The sequence below is a fragment of the Pan paniscus genome, chromosome 1 (genome assembly GCF_029289425.2).
Source record: "Pan paniscus chromosome 1, NHGRI_mPanPan1-v2.0_pri, whole genome shotgun sequence".
Classification (NCBI taxonomy): domain Eukaryota; kingdom Metazoa; phylum Chordata; class Mammalia; order Primates; family Hominidae; genus Pan; species Pan paniscus.
In genome coordinates this window covers 140,790,872-140,809,808 of record NC_073249.2, presented here as the reverse complement: position 1 = coordinate 140,809,808, position 18,937 = coordinate 140,790,872, and the positions used below count along the sequence as shown (strand labels likewise).

The following is an 18,937-nucleotide window of genomic DNA, read 5'->3' as shown; positions in this document are numbered from 1 at the left end:
ATGTTTTGTCATACAATTTGGCCTTTAAACTTTGTACAGTACTTGTAATTCTTTGATATACTTTTTTAAGTTTTGAAAAATCTCATAAGCATACAAATATTTATTTCTGATAAGTCTAACTTAGGATAATCTCTCACTCAAACATATTCAGCAGTATTAATATAAATAATATCTGTGATCATATAAAAACACAATTTATCTGATAATGGTTTTCCAGTCTCCTGATTAGATGTTACAAATTGCATCGTGCCAATTTAATCAGAAAATTTCTTTTAGGAAAAAAGTGTTTCTAAGTTTCTGATAATATGCTATTTCCATTTCTTTTTTTGTGCTCAAAAATATTCAATTTTCTAAAGTCTGAGAGGTTTTCTAAAGGACTTTTCTTTTTGTTAAGAACTGGCAATAAAATTTTAGGTGTATAAAATTGAAAATTATGATGCTTGCCCTGAAATAAAAGAACATATTTTACATTCCCTAAATGAGATCCTAACGGTGACAGAAATATGTTGTTTCTTTCATTTATTCCTTTTGTTGGTTCTAGATTTTTAAAAAATCAGTTCATAAATATTTAATTTTCCCTATATCTTTGCATGGGTTTCTCATATTTTTATAATAATATATTTGGTAAATTATTAAACTCATAATGCCAGTGGCTGGCAACTGTGAAGCTAGAGGATGTTTAAGGGAAAGAGTTTTGTCTTCAGAGATGGACAGACCTAGATTCAAATCTAAGCTGTAGGTGAGCCACTTCTTTGAGTCTCAGTTTCTTCATCTATAATACCTACTCTGCAGGTTCATTATGATGATTAGAATAATATATGTAAAGTACCAGCAAAAGACATGATACAAAATACACACTTAATTAATAATTGTATTCTTCTCTTCCTTATCTTCTCTGTGGCTCTAGGAGCCTCAATTTTAAGGAGTTTGTAGACTTTGCAGTCAAAATATGAGCTCAAATCTTGGTTCTTCCATTCATTAAGCTTTTACTTGGAGGTGGTTACCTATTCTCCTTAATCTTAGTTTCAGCAATTCTATCATGGCCATAATTACAAAACCCTGCGATGAGGCAGCAGTGAAGTAAATGTATATTCTAATAGCACAGTGACTAGTAGCTCATAGTAAGTTCTCAGAAACAGTAACAGTGATAATAACAATAAATTAAGAGAGAGAGTTTTTCTCCTCTTCATGGCTACTTCAAGCTAAATGAAGTAACATAAATGCCTTGGTTAAGAATAGTTTTTCATGAAGTTACATGTGACATGTGGCTTAATTTAATCATTTCCCATAAAAGAGATTTAGAAAATGTCTTCTAAGAAATATTTTAATTCATCTATGTGATATTTGAAAGAATATTTATCTGTATCTACTTGTCAATTTGGTGAACCAGAGTACCACTCTTCCTTTTTGCCCTCTCTCTACCTTGCACATATTTCATTCATAATTTGTTTACTTGTCTTTTTCTTACTGTTATTTGATCAATTGATCAAACTGACAAGGGGTTCATCAAACTGACCACTCAACTGAAAACTTGGTTCTGTAAGAATTAATGCTTTGGCAGCTCTGTGCAGAAGAGCCCTTTGCTACCTCTAAGGCAGGGGAGAAAAACAAACAAACAAATCTGAGGCCTTGGTAATATTATCTGTAGGTCCAGCACAGTTCTAGGATTTGTCTCTTTGACTTTGGTATGTTTTTTGCCTTTGATAAAGGCATTTTTTTCACTTTGATGCTACAGACATTATCTTATTTACATTTCCAATCATTGGCAATAGGATATTACACAGGAAATAGAAGATGCTTCAATCATGTTTAAATGAATGAATTAGGATATACATAGACTCCTGAAACTCTATCATCATACTACCAGAGTAATTAACTAGTAGGCACAAACAAAACAGGTTTAGGTTTATTTTCTAAACCTCTCCATTTGAATTACATAGAATCCTAAGCCCACTAGTATGCAAATTCCATTTTGTTTCTTAATGATGCAAATCTGGACGGAACATTTATTATATGCTTTTGTTGTATCAAGAAGTGCAAAGGTAATTCAGTCACAGTTTGCCACCCCCAAGAACTCCCACTTAAAATGAAGTCACAAGCAAAGCCTTTTTATTGTACAAAACTTCTTTTTTATAGAGTTTGCTTAAAAATGTAAGCAATTTCACAGACGGAAGATATGAGTAATTTCTTAAAGGTCATATTTCCCCCCAAAATTGGTTTCTTTAATCTTACATTCTCATGGTACTGGGTGGAATTTTTGTTATTGTTTAATGTTGAATTTACAGTTATAATGAGTTGAAAGTTATGTACTTTTGCTGTCTGGAAGTAGAATTTTTAAGTAAGCAAATAAATTAAAAGGTAATTTTCTTACCTTGTTCTTGTGCATGAACAACAACCCCAGCCACACATAGTACAATAAAATGAAGAAGTGATTTCCTAGGAAAAGAAAAAAGCATTTGGGAAAAACTTACTAGTTGGACATTTACAACCATATAGAATCCAAAACAGTCTATGCAAGATTAAGAATTAAGCAATTATTTTAAATAGCATGATATTTTAATATTCATAGTGGTTAAGACCAAAGGCTCTGAAGTGAAATTCCAGTTTTGCCACTTACTAAGTGACTTGGGCACATTTTTAATCATTCTATGCCTTAGTTGCTTTATCTGTTAAACCCATCTCATAAGATTTTCTGAAGATTAACTTAAAAATTTCATGTAAAGCACAGAAAACAGTACCTGGCACATAGGAAACATTCAATAAATATGAACTAGTATAGGTGGTATTATTATCATATATTATGTTAAATTACCATATATGCAATTTCATACAAAGTAATAGAAATTTCCACAAAAATAACGCAAATTACAGTTGCTTAACTATAGTGATTATAAGTTAATGGAACCAGCTATTTATTTGTTTAATGGTTATATGTGAAAGCCATTTGAATATCATACTTAAATCACTGGTACTAGATTCATGATTTTTTGGTTTTGAAAATAGCAATGGCCTGTAGATGTCAACATTGAGCATTTTGATTAGTAGTAGCTATGAGCACAATACCCAATCACTACAAATTAAAATGTCCATTAGTATTGATAAGCTATCTAAGCAAAAATGTTTTGCGACATTGCTAGTATAACCAAACTTTTAATAAATTTTGTTGAACATTCTTCATAATTGGCTGTATCTACCTCCAAAATGAAAATTACAGAAATAATTTTGAAGAGAGATGATAAGCATGCTGAAAACAATACTTCATTACCTAATTTTGCTAATATAGACCCTGATTCTGTTTTTGATTCTAACCCAGGGACTGTTCAAATGATATATTTGTAAAATGCAGTTCCGCAAGGAGTGATTATGGAGCTGTCTATAAACCATTAATTCCCTTTTATTAAATTCCTGATGTACTAGTAGTAATTGGTACATTTTCTATTTATTACTAATAAGATGTTTTTTACCTTTACCAACTAGTATCAGGAGCATCTTAATGTAAGAAAGATGATCTTTTTACAAAGCTTAAGCCAGCGAATATATAATTCGACTATTTATAATGGAGCACAAATTTCATTTGTATTAAAATGGTATTTATCCTTTGTTAGTAATTTTAAAATTGAACATTCTATGGCCGTACTCAGTCCAGAGCACAGCTCTTATAAGACAAGGTTTTGATAGAATACTTAACAACTGTCACTAACTCTACAAACAAATCAACTGAATCATTGCAGAGACTTCAGCTGATATGGATAAATAACTAAACCATATATTCTAATGAGGCCTATGAAACATTCTTATATATGGCATTATTCATTTAGATGGATGGCTTCCAAATGTTAGACTCACCTGAGGAACTTGTAAAAAATGCAGATTTTGGGCCCTGACACAGAGATTATGATTCAAAAATTTGCGATGGATACGCAGGATGCATACATTTTAACTAGGTGATTCTAGTGCAGATTGTACGTGTGCCAAACTCTGAGAAAAAACTATTTAGAACATTCACTGTGTTTATATTTACAATGTTATTAAAATACATCTAAATTGATTTTACTTTTGCTTAAATCACATATATCTAATTTTATAACATGACATGACCCTAAAATATTATTTGGCCCTTTTAAAATCCTTTCCTACTGCACTAGGTCAGTGGTTTTCAAACTTTAGTGTGATCAGAATCGCATGAAGGACTTGTGAGCAATCACTGGGCCTCACCCCCACAATTTCTAACTAAGTATGTCTGGGGTGGGGCTCAAGAATATGCATTTATAACAAGTTCCTGGGTGTACTGACGCTACTGATCTGGGACTACATTCTGAGGACCACTACTCTAAAATAAATGACCCTCAAGAGATGATATAAAGTCCTCCTGTTTGGATCTTTTTACCCCTCGGCTGCACACTGGAATTACCTGGGGAGTTTTGTTTTGTTTTTGTTTTTGTTTTCTTGAGATGGAGTTCGCTCTTTGTTACCCAGTCTGGAGTGCAGTGGAGCGATCTCAGCTCACTGCAACCTCTGCTTGCCAGGTTCAAGCAATTCTCCTGTCTCAGCCTCCTGAGTAGCTGGAATTACAGGCGCCTGCCACCACACCCGGCTAATTTTTTTTTTATTATACTTTAAGTTTTAGGGTACAAGTGCACAATGTGCAGGTTAGTTACATATGTATACATGGGCCATGCTGGTGCGCTGCACCCACTAACTCGTCATCTAGCATTAGGTATATCTCCCAATGCTATCCCTCCCCCCTCCCCCCACCCCACAACACTCCCCAGAGTGTGATGTTCCCCTTCCTGTGCCCATGTGTTTTCATTGTTCAATTCCCACCTATGAGTGAGAATATGTGGTGTTTGGTTTTTTGTTCTTGCGGTAGTTTACTGAGAATGATGATTTCCAATTTCATCCATGTCCCTACAAAGGACATGAACTCATCATTTCTCATGGCTGCATAGTATTCCATGGTGTATATGTGCCACATTTTCTTAATCCAGTCTATCATTGTTGGACATTTGGGTTGGTTCCAAGTCTTTGCTATTGTGAATAATGCTGCAATAAACATACGTGTGCATGTGTCTTTATAGCAGCATGATTTATAGTCCTTTGAGTATATACCCAGTAATGGGATGGCTGGGTCAAATGGTATTTCTAGTTCTAGATCCCTGAGGAATCGCCACACTGACTTCCACAATGGTTGAACTAGTTTACAGTCCCACCAACAGTGTAAAAGTGTTCCTATTTCTCCACATCCTCTCCAGCACCTGTTGTTTCCTGACTTTTTAATGATTGCCATTCTAACTGCACACCCGGCTAATTTTTGTATTTTTAGTAGAGACGGAGTTTCACCATGTTGGCCAGGCTGGTCTCGAACTCCTGACCTCAGGTGATCTGCCCGCTTCGGCCTCCCAAAGTGCTGGGATTACAGGCATGAGCCACCATGCCTGGCCCACCTGGGGAGTTTTAAAAACTAATAATTGGATCTTTCTCTCCTTGCCCCACAGAGATTCTGATTTTAATGTGTCCAATAACACAGGCATTTTAAAACATTTTCCACTGATTCTAATGTGCAAACAAGGTTGAGGACCATCGTGCAAGATTAAAATGATGTGTGGGCTCTCCAGGATGTATCCTAATATGATTTAGAGCTTGAGTAAGGAGGCTATTTACCTTTCAAATTTATGTTTCAACATATAACTGGCAGGATACATATCAGCGAGACTAGAAAACTGCTTACTTAGGATTACAGTCAATGAAGGATAGTGCATCTCAATTATGCTGTCTTAAGTAGAAAGTTGAATGTGAATGGAAGCATGTCTCACCTGCCCAAGGTAATCAGGCTCACTCAGATGCATAGAAACAACCCAACAGGCACTTTTCCCTTAAAAATAACTAATGACAAGTACAACAGCCAGCACTACTCATTTAGCAATTCAACAAACTCATAAACTTCCCCAATGACCTCAGTGGAGAAAAATGGAAATAAACATGTTAACAAGTCCATTCCTGGTGTGAGGCAGGAAAACCTGAGCACATCAAACATCATTCTTTAGACAGGTGATCCTAGGGGATTATGACAAACCAGTTGAGCCATACCTTACATAAATGTACCTATGTATGAAAGCTGATGACGAATGGACTGGTAGAGATCAATGACTGAAATAGATTCTCTTTCTCTTTGTCTAGTTACAACCAAAACTAATAGCGAACTGAAAAAGAACAGGAAAAATTTCTTACAATGCATTCAAGACCCTTATTATTTAGCTTCAATTTCCTTTTTTAGCAGTATGGATCCCACTACCCCTGATATCTCCAAAGTTCCAGCCATACAAAGTTATTCTCCATCCACTGGAAAGACCTTGTATATGTCTGAAATGCCCTCCCAGTCTCCACTTACCATTCTTAAGTACACCCAAAGCCCAATTAAATCAATACTTGCTCCATGAAGTTTCCCATCATCTCTAAAGGGGAATGAATCTTTCCCCCACCTCTGTACTTTTGATACATTAATTGTGACTTTGTTATACTCCTATAAGTCCTACCTTTTATGAAAGTAAATATCAAGCAGCAGGTCTTCATTTTTACCTCTAGTGTACCCATGTGTTACATGAAATTGACAGTAAATACTTTTTAAAAGGAAATGATCAAAAGTATTATCTCCCAATGACTGAGGAATTCACTTTTTCCTTATGGACTTGATTCTTTTAACACTTGGAAAAAATAAAATAAAATACAGGCAATTTTAGTTAGATGTCCAAAGAAAGAGAAGGGAAATAGAATTTTTAAAATCTGCTATGGTAGCATATATGGAAGCCTTCTTCTTTTTTTTCTTAATTTTCGTTTTAGCTTTCTTGTCTCTGAAGTGGGTACACAGAGAAAGGATGAAGTTTCATTGACAGTCAGTTTGATAAAGAGCGAAACCATTATTGTATATGGGTATTTAATGAATCCAAGATTCTTGGGAAATGTCTGATGGACTAGGTTTGTTTGTTTCTTTGGATTTTCCTCCTTATGATATTACATTTATTATACATTTCCTCAACAAATAAAACTTATCAAGTTTCCACATTAGCAGTAGATGGTAGAGTCCTCTATGGAAGCAGCTGTTCTTTGTCCTTCTGGGTCTTAGCTGACTCATCTATCATGTGATGACATAATACAAATTTTTTGTTTTTGTGTTTTACATTCCAAATGTAAAATCCTATAATTTGTGTGTGTGATGGGATCACATTAGTATACTGGCATTAAAAGACAAAAAGCAAATTACTTAGCAAAATGTTATATATATATATATGTGTGTGTGTGTATACACATACATATATATAAAGGGTTTGTATATGTGTGTGTGTGTGTGTGTGTGTATACACATACATATATATAAAGGGTTTGTTATTTAACCACAAAACTGTAAAGGTCTTCCTATAGTTTTGGTCCAATACTATTTAAGTAACCTAAAATAGTCTACTAAGTTGTTAATTCATTCATATATTTAGTTTACTCCCACAAACAGTCTAGTTGGTATATTAAACATGAACAATTTTTGGATATTCAAAACATGTTTGTTTTCATTCACTGGTTTGTATATGTGGACCATGTGTCACTAATACAAAGTTATAGAGTTATAGTTACTCAGACATTTAACAAAATCAGACCATATCCAAAAGAAATCAACAATATGGTAACAAACACTTAATAAAGGCTCAAAAAATATAACCCAAGATATTGATATCTAACAAAATAAGAAACACTCTGCATGAGTCTGGCTGCTAGTCACATTTTCACTTTGACACCAGCAACAGTCCAAACATAACCAGACATGTGAGGGTAAAGGCCTAAAGAGGATAAGACAGAAAATAGATATCCAAAGACCATACTCAGAACATGTAAATGACTAATACCCATTCCAGGCATCGTTCCTAGATGATTCTTAGAGCTATTCAACTTCCTCTTTATTCAAAAGATCCAAGTTGCTTTAGGGGAATCCGAGGTATCTTTTGCTTAGGGTACCCCTGAGACTCTTAGGTATTATAACTTATGTCTTCAGGCTACTGATGCTCACTTCTACATAGATTCAATTTATAATAGTGGGAAGGACTTGTGAAATCTTGTGAATAGACAACTTTTTATGAGTTGGTGGCCTTCTTTTAAACCAATTGAAAATGGTGAACAAATCTGAAAGACACACACACGTGATATACATCAATAATTTCAACGATTTCCACCACGCTACGTTTACATGCCAAAAACTTCTCTAAGTCATGACAGCTTTACAGATTTTGCTCTTTACTAGCTACTAAGATCGAGAAATAGTAAAATTTCTGTTCTTTCCTCTCAAAATAACTGAAAAAAGAGTTTTCATCACAGCAGTGGACATAAAGTTGGATGATTCAGGGAGCAAAGTAGTACTGTCACTAACTTACTTGCAATGAATTTTTCAGACTATTAATTCAACTCAGGTGGTAGTTATATAGCTAAACCAGCATGAAGCATACTACAGGTTGAGCACCCCAAATCTGAAAATCCAAAGTCCTAAATGCTCCAAAATCTGAAAAGTTTTGAGGGCTGAAATGATGCCATACTGGAATCATTTTACACCTCACTTTATGGGTGACAGTCAAAACTTCATTTCATGCATAAAATTACTAAAAATATTATATAAAATTAACTTCAGTCTATGTGTATAAGGTATATATGATACATAAGTGAATTTCATGTTTTGACTTGGGTCCCATCCCCAAGATATCTCATTATATATATGCAAATATTCCAAAATCCAAAAAAATTCAAAATCCAAAACACTTCTGGTCTCAAGCATTTTAGATGAGCAGTACTCAATCTGTAGAGCTTTTGGTTAAATTCTAAGCATTCAAGCAATTCATGCAGTGCAAGGGAGATAAATGCTTAAGAATTTCATTTAATCAAAGTGTCTAGAGTCCAGTCAGTAGGAGGGAAGAAAAATACCTCTAAACTAGTCTGTCCTAGTAATACCACAGAGAATGTTAAACTATTGCCTAGCTTAGTAAAGTTCCTGGCACATACTAGTGTTAGATAAAGATTTTCAAGTGAACTAATGAATCAGATAATCTTCAGTCAATGAAAGTATCAGATGGTCTTGAGTTTCAACAAATACATAACTTATCTAGCATCTTCTACCTATACACTCATCCCCAAATCAAGAAAAGTCAAGTCTCCCTAACCTCTGCTTGTTAAACATGGTTTAAAGGCCTTTCCAAATCTGGTCTCTGTTTATCTCTCCAGCTCCAGCTCCAGTCACTGCTTCCCTAGAATGTGTACTCCAACCAACTTCATTTCTTTCAGGCCCTCAAATGCACTGTGCTGTCTCACTTCTGAGCCTTTTATTGTTCCTTCTGTCTGGTAAATTTCATGTTGTTTTCAGTAAGGTCTCAGTCTAGATTTCATTTCCTTTGGTTACCTTTTCCTTCCAGTATTATCCTTTCCTCCCCTACCCACCCACCCAAGACTGCTAGGTGCCCCTCATGTATATATCCTCCTCTCATTTCGTTATACTTGGTTGTTTCATTTACTATTTCCTCTATTAGACTGGAGAGCAGCAATTGTGGATCTGTCATACTCAATCATTGTATCTCTACTGCCTAGAACCACACTGGGCCCGTAGTTGGAGCTCAGTAAACATGCGTTGAATAAATATGCTAATGAATGATGAATAAATGAATGACAGAATAATGTTAGCCTTTTATGAGAATGAAAATAAAATTGTCTTTACTTCTCATTAGAGTTACAAATTCTAAAATAAGTCATAGTTGGAAGGCATGGCAAGGAAACTAGCACAGCTGTTCTAATTCCCATAATAAAATTTACTTTTATTCTGCCGTTCACAAATTACCAAGTAGAATGTCTGAATGACACTCAAAAGTACTTTCCATAAATTACATTTACTCTCCCTGAGACATCAGCTTATTTTAAAAATTTATTTGAACACAAAGATAACTAAGCAACTTTAAAAAATAGAATTTCATGCCATCTAGGAAATAGATCTTTATATTCCAAAATTCCTTTTTGGTTATAAAAGTCTTTAATTACCATAATAGCCTGCCTCGGAGACCTTCTGATAATATGTCAAATTAAGGTATCTAAAGGTGACTTTGAGATTTCATTAATTTTATTAATTCTACAAATTCACGTTAGGCAACCCATATAAAAGACCCCACGAAAGAAAGTGTCGTAAAGATCCAGTTTTAAACTGGAACTGTTTTTGGGTGACTAATAAGAACTGTGATTTTAAAAAGTGCTCCCTCTCTTACAAAACATCACCACAAAAGGAAAATAAAACTCAGGGATTTCATCAGAGACTCTAAGGTTTAATTCAGTGGCCTAACATTATAAATCAGCTACTTCTTCCAAATCCAGCCCCCCCGCCCCGCCCCGCCTCAAACTCCGAAGGGTTGGTGGCATTATTTTTCAAAGGGAAAAATTCCAAATTATTTATGAAAATTGGATTTTCTAGAAACAATTTTTTCAGCCCAATCATTAACTATCTTTCCCAAGTTTGCATGTGTGGTTGGAGGTGTGAGTTCTGTAATCTGATGTAATTATGAATTACCCTTAATTCTCTGCAGCCCATCCCTAATGGCCCCTGTAATAGAACAAATTGGATATTATGAGATAACCAAGGGCTGCAAGGCCTCTGGTGGTCATGGGAGACAAACACCTTCATCCAGAACCTGCTACTTATCCCCACGTCTCTGCACAAGGGTTCTCTTCCCATTCCACGTTTTATAATTTTTCTTCAGAAGTTCCTCCGGTGCAATCCATTCTATTTGGTTTCTCTGCCTCCCTCCCCCCAAATCATCTGGACCCAATTTACAAACCCCAAACTGCCCAAGAATTTATGCAGGGCCTTTTCTGGGAGCGTCTGGAAGGGAAGTGTAAACCAGACAAGACAAAACCCAGGAGCAGATCTGCTTTAACTCCGGTGGTTGGTCACAACTACCAAGGGGAGTGTTAGTCACCAGCGTGGGCCTCGCGCGGTGGCAGAGGGAAAGCCCTCGGGGCAGGAGCTGCAGGAGGGCCGCATGCGGAGGCTGGCTGGGCAAGAGGTGGAGGGCCTCACTCCGCCTCTCCTGGAGTCTCCAGGCTGGCAGGGCTAGAGCCTCTCTGCATCCGCCCCTGATCAGCGGGAAGATCTGTCAGTTCCGCAGGATCGGCTGCAACCCCCGACTCTCCAGGCTGGTCCACACAGAGGGATGTTTATCGAGAACAGTGGCGGGAAATCTTCTGCCTGGGAACCCCATGCGACCTGCGTGAGCCGCTCTGAGAAGGCAACCCTTCTCAAGCAGAGCTTGACCTCTACTCGCTCCAGGGACTCCCCAGCCTCCAGCACCGCGCTGCCCGCACGGGGTTGAGGAGATTGGGAGGTTTCCTCTTCGCTGTTGCATGGGGATGGGGGTGTGCGGGGAGGTGCATCTGGTCAGCTGGGAAGCCCAGCAGCGAGGCTTCCGGGGGTCGGAAGAGAGCGCGCGCGCGAGCCCCAGCCAGGCTGGGCTGCACGCGGCTGGGAAGCACATGTTCATACAAACACGACCACAAGGCGCTCTTTCTCCGCACCCCGCCTCCGCCTGCCCTCAGCTGACACGGTCAATTCTGTTCCTTGCCCTCCTCCCACCTAGCCTCCTGAGGGGCAGCCTCTCTGCAGAAGACTTCCACAGCCGCGTTCACCCTTCTCGCCCAGGGGCCAGAAGCAAACTTGTGTAACCCACTGACTTCTTCCAGGGGGACCAGGGCATCCAGCCAAAGCCGCGCAACCCCTGGTCCGAGCCCTTTTCCCAGGGAAGGCATGGGAGCAGGTACAGCGCCCAAAGGGGAGGTGGGGTGCCCGTCAGGACCCGCCCAAAACCTCCACAGGAGGGGCAGGCCCGCCCCCATGTCCTGCTCCCCTCCCCAGTCCCCGCCGCGAGTGCCACTTCCCCAGTGACAGGGCAATGATCAGGGCGCAGCCTCGGCTCGGATGGGCAACGTTTTTTGGCCTTCTAACCAGAGGGGATTGCCTCTGAGCCCGTGGGTAAAAGCAACCCCCCGACGCCCGAGGTTCTGCAGCCACCCCCTTCCCCCCGCTGGCGACCCTTCCTCACGCCTGAGTCCAGTGGTCCAGGCTGCGCACACCGACCCTGGGGGACCTCTAGCGTCACAGCAAACGCCAGGCTGGACGCCCTGAGAAGCACCTCGGGGAAGCAGGACCTCGACAGGACCCTGCGGGAGAAGAAGGGGAGGAGGGCGCGAGGGCGGCGGGAGCTGGAGCCAGAGAGATCGTCGGAGCCCAGCTCTGGAGCTTCGGGAGCCGCTGCCCTGGACCTCGGGACTCGCGCCAGCGAGCTTTTCCTCTCGAGCCAAAAGATCGCTTTAGCATAAACTGTCTGAGATCTGCTGGCACGAGGCATCCTTTCAAACACGGTATTTTGCAAGCTGAGAAGACAAGGGGAAGATACCGCGGGTACTCGGCCGCTCCTAACGCCAAAAAGTGCCAAGGAGCCGGACCTCAGATCTCCATCAGGCTCAGCAGAACCAGGGGGTGGAGAGAGGGTTGGTCTAACCCCTACCCTACCCGGCGGGTGGGCTACTTACGTTTTTGCCGTGGGGGAGACTTTTCCACGCCTTGTTCTGTGGGCTCTTAAATGCATTTGTATGCATTTGTCCGTGCAGCAAAGCGCTAACGGAAAACAGAAGCCAACTCTGAACTGCTTAGGGTGCAGGTACTGTCCATGAAAAAGGGAAAAAACAATCACATGAAAACCATGCTTCAAACCCGCAACAAGAAAAAAAGGAGGCGAGGGGGTGAAGTCGGGAGGAGGTAGGAAATAGCACCCGAAGGGGAGGACAGGCTTCCTAGCTCTCAGGCTCGGTAACGAACGAGCCCAGGGTTGCGCTCCCCGGGGAGGGCGGGAGAGGAGGTAAACCTCACTGGGAGGCCTCGGGGCGCCGGCGGCAGCGGGAGCCGGGCTGCTAGTGCAGCACTCAAGTTCACTTGCGGTTCAAAGGCGACTCTGTGACTCCAGTGGAGTCCTCTGCTTTGGGCCTGGGAGGAGAAAGGGGTGGGGGTAGGGAAGGAGATGAAGTGGGGGAGGAAGTCCTTGGAAACAGCCCGCGCCCGAACGTTTGTCAAACAAGCACACACACCCACTTCGGAAATCAAGTCGGTGCGAGGGGGCCGGTGGCAACTGCAGGCGCTCGGCGTTGACTGCCGCCGGCTGCTTTGCCTGGAAGAAGAGGAGCCAAGCAAATCCGGCCGGTGTTAAATTTCACCGCTCACTGACTTGCAATGACATCACCAAACACTGCGCACACCTCCCCCTCTGCCCCCGCAACCTTCCCCGACCCAGCGCCCGGCCCAGGCGCCCCCGGTTCGCCAGCACTTCGGGGTCGGGCTGGGCCAGCCGCACCCCGGGCGCGCTCGCCTCCGCCTGGGTACGACCCGGATGGTCTCCTTTCCCACTTATAGGCAGCTAGTATCCTTCCTTCCATACCATGTTCATGCTCCATTCCCCATCTCAGCAGTCCCCAATTTGATGTTTTCCTCTTGCTTCTCTCTCATCCCCAATCTTTTTCTCTACCCTTTTCACCCACATCTTCTGAAATCACACTTAGAGGAGGCCTTCATTACCCTGCGACCTTCTTGCCTTCTTTGCAGTTAGGCCAGTGGCCTACGTGGTATTATTAAATGACTTTAACTGTCCTCATTTCTACCTTTCCTCCCTTTACTCCTTCCTTTCAGTCTGTCCCCCTTACGACCTTCTACTGATTTTCTCCTGTAATTCACCTTTCTGCCTTTTCCTGTCTACAAGTATTACTGGTTCACAGCAAGAGCACACCACACACACTACACTCACACAATCTCTCTCTCTCTCTCACACACACACACACCACTACCTTAACAATTTGAATACCTTCTCCAACTTTTGTAGCAAATTTCTTCTTTTGACACAAGTCTCTATGCCCCCATGGCCTTATACTAAGAAATCCACCTTCTGATTTTTGCAAAAACAAAAACAAACAAACAAACAGAAAACAAACGTTCCGATTTTATCTTCCTTATTAATAAGACTGGAAACTCCAAGAGGCCAGGAATCTATTATGTTGTTCATAGTTGTGTTCTTAGCACCTACCTGGCATATCTGTTGAATGAATGCTGCATATCACTGAGAATCATTTCTCCAAATTTTTCTTGTCTAGCCTGTGTGCCTTCCACAGCTAATGACCCTTCCACATGCTGAAAGGGATCCCACATTACACACACATTATAAAGGTTAAAGTGATCATATTGGTGAATGACAATGATTGATGTGACTCTCAAGCTTGGTAATTTTTTAAATGCAAGAATATAGAAATTCTTTATGCCCCCCCTCAATTTTTTGACTGTTTATTTTGAAATAATTTTAGATTATAGAAAGTTGCACAATAGTACAGAGTTCCTATATATACTTCCCTCAGCTTCCCCTAATGTTAACAACTTACATAACCAAATTGCAGTTATCAAAACTGGACAATTGGGCTGGGTGTGGTGGCTCATGCCTGTAATTCCAGCATGGCAGGCCAAGGCGGGCAGATAACCTGAGATCAGGAGTTCGAGACCAGCCTCGTCAACATGGTGAAACCCTGTCTCTAATAAAAATACAAAAATTAGCCAGGCTTGATGGTGCACGCCTATGATCCCAGCTACTCAGGAGGCTAAGGCAGGAGAATTGCTTGAACCAGGGAGGCAGAAGTTGCAGTGAGCTGAGATCACGCCACTGCACTCCAGCCTAGGTAACAGAGTGAGACTCCATCTCAAAAAAAAAAAAAAAAAAAAAGAATAAATAAAAAAATCCCTGGATAATCAACACCAATAGAATACTAATAACCAATCTATACATCTTATTAAATATTGTCAGTTTTCCCATTAATGACCTTTGTCTGGTCCGGGATTTTACTCAGGATCCTACACTGTGTTTAATACACTAACACGGTGATTAACTGAATTGTTAGGTTTCCTTAGTCTCCTCCCATCTGTGGCAGTCCTGTCTTCCTTTGTCTTTCACGACCTCAACACTTTTGAAATGCACTGAGCAGTCATTTTGTGGAGGGTTCCTCAATCTGGATTTGTGTGACATAGTCTCATGATTGGGTGCAGGTTGTGTATTTTGGTCATAAATAACACTGAAGTGATAGTGTGCCCTTCTCGGGGCATCAATCTCAGGTGTACATGATGTTAATATGTCACCTACTAGTGATATTCACTTTGATCACTTAGTTAAGGTGCTCATCTCACAGGACTTGCCATTGTAAAATCTTCCCCCAGTTTTTGTAACAAATAACCACAGATTTCTGAAATATTCCTAGAAATCCAGGACTGAGGGAAGGCAGCCGTTCTTAAATGCCCTTAATTTCTGGTTTTTCTGATTTTTCCTACTAGTCAGCTAAAGAAGGACAGCTAATTTGGCTTGATGGAAAGAACAATAGATGAAAATTGAGTAGACTTAAGTAACTCAATCTCTGTCTCCATTTTTCCATCAGATACACTTCAGGAATAAGGTCTTTTTTTCTGTTTGCAATATTGAGTCTGAAGACTAGAATGCTGTATGAAATGAAGTTATTAAAATGTATTTCAGGTTGAGTATAAGAAGATGACAGTTGCTAGTTAGAGTTAGTGGAAACTTTATCATGCAGAAGATGCCAAAGAGCACACATACCTTCAGACAGAGTACATTTATTTGCGGAGAGGAGGCATTTGTCCAGTAAAAGATAAACAATATAAGTTTTAACTGCTATAGACATTATAGGATGATGGAGATTAGCATAGATCAATTGATCAAGACAGATTAAGCAGACACCTTGTGACTTAGCTGGTCCATGAAAAGCAAAAAGGATTTACAAAGATAGAGAGGAGAAAGGTGGTATGATTGGAAGTGGAGAGTAGATGACTAACAGCAAATGAACCAAGAAGAGTATATCTAAATTATATCCAGAGGAATGGAACAGACTCGTCAGACTGGATTAGACGTTTGTGCATTGGAAGAGAGGTTGAAGGCAAACTATGAAAGTCCCTGAATGTCAGGATAAGGGTTCATTTATCATATTACCAACTATGTGCCTAGAATTCTTCTGGGCACTGAGTTACAGCAGTGGACAAAATACATGAAAATCCTTCCCTTTATGGAGTTTAAATCCTACTGCTTAAGATTTATGCTTATAGCCAATAAAAAACTATTAGACTTTCGATTTCTCCATACTCCCATTTTAAGATGAGTCAGCATCAGATGCCAGGATTGAAAAGGGGATAAGTTAGGTGTAGATGTTGAGATAGGTTCCGACTATAGTCGGAATGGTAGGAAAGCTAAATAAGAAAATCATTACTAAAATAAATCAATATCTGATAACTGGTTAGATTGGGAAGGGAGAAGGCATAGATGAAATTGAAAGCCTGAATGATAAAGAAATTATGATATTGGCCAATGTCAAAGGGTCAGAAAACTAATTCACACTGAGACATATTATATTATGTTTAAAACCATGGTAAGACATTCTTTTGGAGCTATTCAATAGAGCAGAAGAGAGAGAGTTCAGGAGAGAGGCCAGAACTAGAGTGTTAGATTTCTTCATCATCTGCACAAAATGGTATTTGAAGCCTTGACAGTAGAGTCTATTTTTAAAGAAGAGACTATCAAAACAGAGAATAGAGCACCAAATATATAAACTTAGACTCCAGAAAGTGAAAGGAAACAGTACAGAACTAAAGGAGATAGAACAAGAGGCATATAACATTATTTAAATAATAGTATAGGAGCTCAAAAAACAATATAGCAAATACTTCATAATGCTTACTATGCATCAGTATTTATTCTGTTTATTATAAACTTATTTTATCCCTTAAAATTCTATTAAATTAGATATTATTTATCTTCTTTATAAAGAGAAGGAAATAAAGGATTAAATAGCCTGAGATTATAAAACTGAATTTTTCTTTTTCTTTCTTTTTTTTTTTTATTTTTGAGATGGAGTCTTACTCTGTTGCCCAGGCTGGAAGGCAGTGACAGGATCTCGGTTCACTTCAACCTCCACCTCCTGGGTTCAAGCAATTCTCCCACCTCAGCCTCCTGAGTAGCTGGGACTACCGGTGTGCACCACCATGACTGGCTAATTTTTTTGTATTTTTTGGTAGAGTTGGGGTTTTGCCATGTTGGCCAGGCTGGTCTTGAACTCCTGATCTCAAGTGATCCACCCGCCTCAGCCTCCCAAAGTGCTGGGATTAAAAGCAAAGAGTGAGCCACCATACCTGGCCTGATCATCAATATTTAAACCAATTCAGACTGGCTCTCGATGAAGTCCATGCTCTCAATAATTTCTCTCTCTCTCTCTCTCTCACTCACTCTCTCTCTCCTTATAAGGATATAAGATTCAGTATGTAATGAAGGTGGCATTTCAAAACTATATAGAAAGGAAGACCTGCTTTACAAATAGTGCTGAAACAATTCATCTTGAGGAGGAAAAAGTTATCACTACCTCATGCTGTATACCAAAGGAAACTCCATGTACATTAATGGGCTACAAAAATATTAAATTCTGTGAAGATTTAGAAATAAATATATGTAAAAATTTCTTCTTTAGAGGTGAGGAAGTCTCTTTTAAGAATAAAAGCACGTGACAAAACCAAAAAGATTATTTATATTTACTAATTTATCTAATATTTATGGGACAGCAATAGGTTCCAGACACTTTGCTAAAAACTGGGGACGAAAATCATCAGGCAGATTCATGCCTGCTCTGGAAGATATGCAGTCTCTCAGAAAGACAAAGCTGAATGCAGTGCAATTTAAAATTTCCAAGTCATAAAATAAAGAAACAAAAATCTCACACAATATAAACAAATGAAAAGACAAATGACAAACTGAGGTAGCATAAAAATGCTACCAACTTTAACAGAGAACCTAATTTATTTGTAGTACATGGCAGACAATTAACATCTTTAATAAACTTTTATGTTGAAATAATTTCAAATTTATACCAAAACGGTGTGAAAAATTTATGTATGCCCTTTCCCCTATATTCAGCAATGTTAAGATTTTACCACGTTGATGTTATTATATTCTCCCTCTTTCTCTTTCTCCCCGAAATGTTTGAGAGTAATCTGCAGGCATTATGCTGATTAACCCCTTCAGTATACACCATCTGTGTGTATTTCCCAAAAATAAGGATATTCTTTTCCACAACCACAGCTCAATGATCAAAATTAGGAAACTAATACTTACACAGCACTATTATTTAATATATGGAGCTATTCAAATTTCATGAATTATTTCTGTTTCTCATAGGAAACTCCCCCTTCTTTTTCCTGCTTCAGGATCACATCGTGTATTTAGTTGCATTTAGTCTCCTTTGATCTGGAAAAGTTTCCAAGGCGGAGTGACCAACCCATCACTATTTGCCCAACTTTCCTGCTTTTGGCACTGAAAGTTCTATGTTTTGGGAACCCCACTCAGTCCCAGGCAAACTTGAATGGTTGGTTATTTCATGACCTTGACCATTTTTAAACAGTTCAGATTTTATTAATTATTTTTGTAGAACGTCAAGATCTTTAATACGTGAAGATTTTATATATATATATATATATTTTATTATACTTTAAGTTCCAGGGTACATGTGCACAACATGCAGGTTTGTTACATATGTATACATGTGCCATGTTGGTGTGCTGCACCCATTAAGTCATCATTAACATTAGGTATATCTCCTAATGCTATCCTTCCCCCATCCCCCACCCCACAACAGGCCCCAGTGTATGATGTTCCCCTTCCTGTGTCCCAGTGTTCTCATTTTTCAATTCCCACCTATGAGTGAGAACATGCAGTGTTTGGTTTTTTGTCCTTGCGATAGTTTGCTGAGAATGATAGTTTCCAGCTTCATCCATGTCCCTACAAAGGACATGAACTCATCATTT

At 39.4% G+C, this 18,937-nt stretch overlaps 1 protein-coding gene across 3 annotated transcripts in view; it reads right to left on the bottom strand.

Moving 5' to 3' along the window:
* Positions 1-13,269, bottom strand: part of COL24A1 (collagen type XXIV alpha 1 chain) — a 404,401-nt gene extending 391,132 nt beyond the window's left edge. The window contains exons 1-3 of one of the 3 annotated variants that reach the window (XM_003805298.6): positions 13,144-13,269; positions 12,592-12,722; positions 2,372-2,436 (exon numbers count right to left, since the gene is read on the bottom strand). In XM_003805298.6, the coding sequence (XP_003805346.4) occupies positions 2,372-2,436; positions 12,592-12,647 (121 nt within the window). In that variant the 5' untranslated portion in view covers positions 12,648-12,722; positions 13,144-13,269. Of the gene's footprint in view, positions 1-2,371; positions 2,437-12,591; positions 13,106-13,143 lie in introns of those variants that run through there. The other 2 variants (XM_034934180.3, XM_055116591.2) reach the window with 2 other exon arrangements.
* Between the last annotated feature and the right edge of the window lie 5,668 nt (positions 13,270-18,937).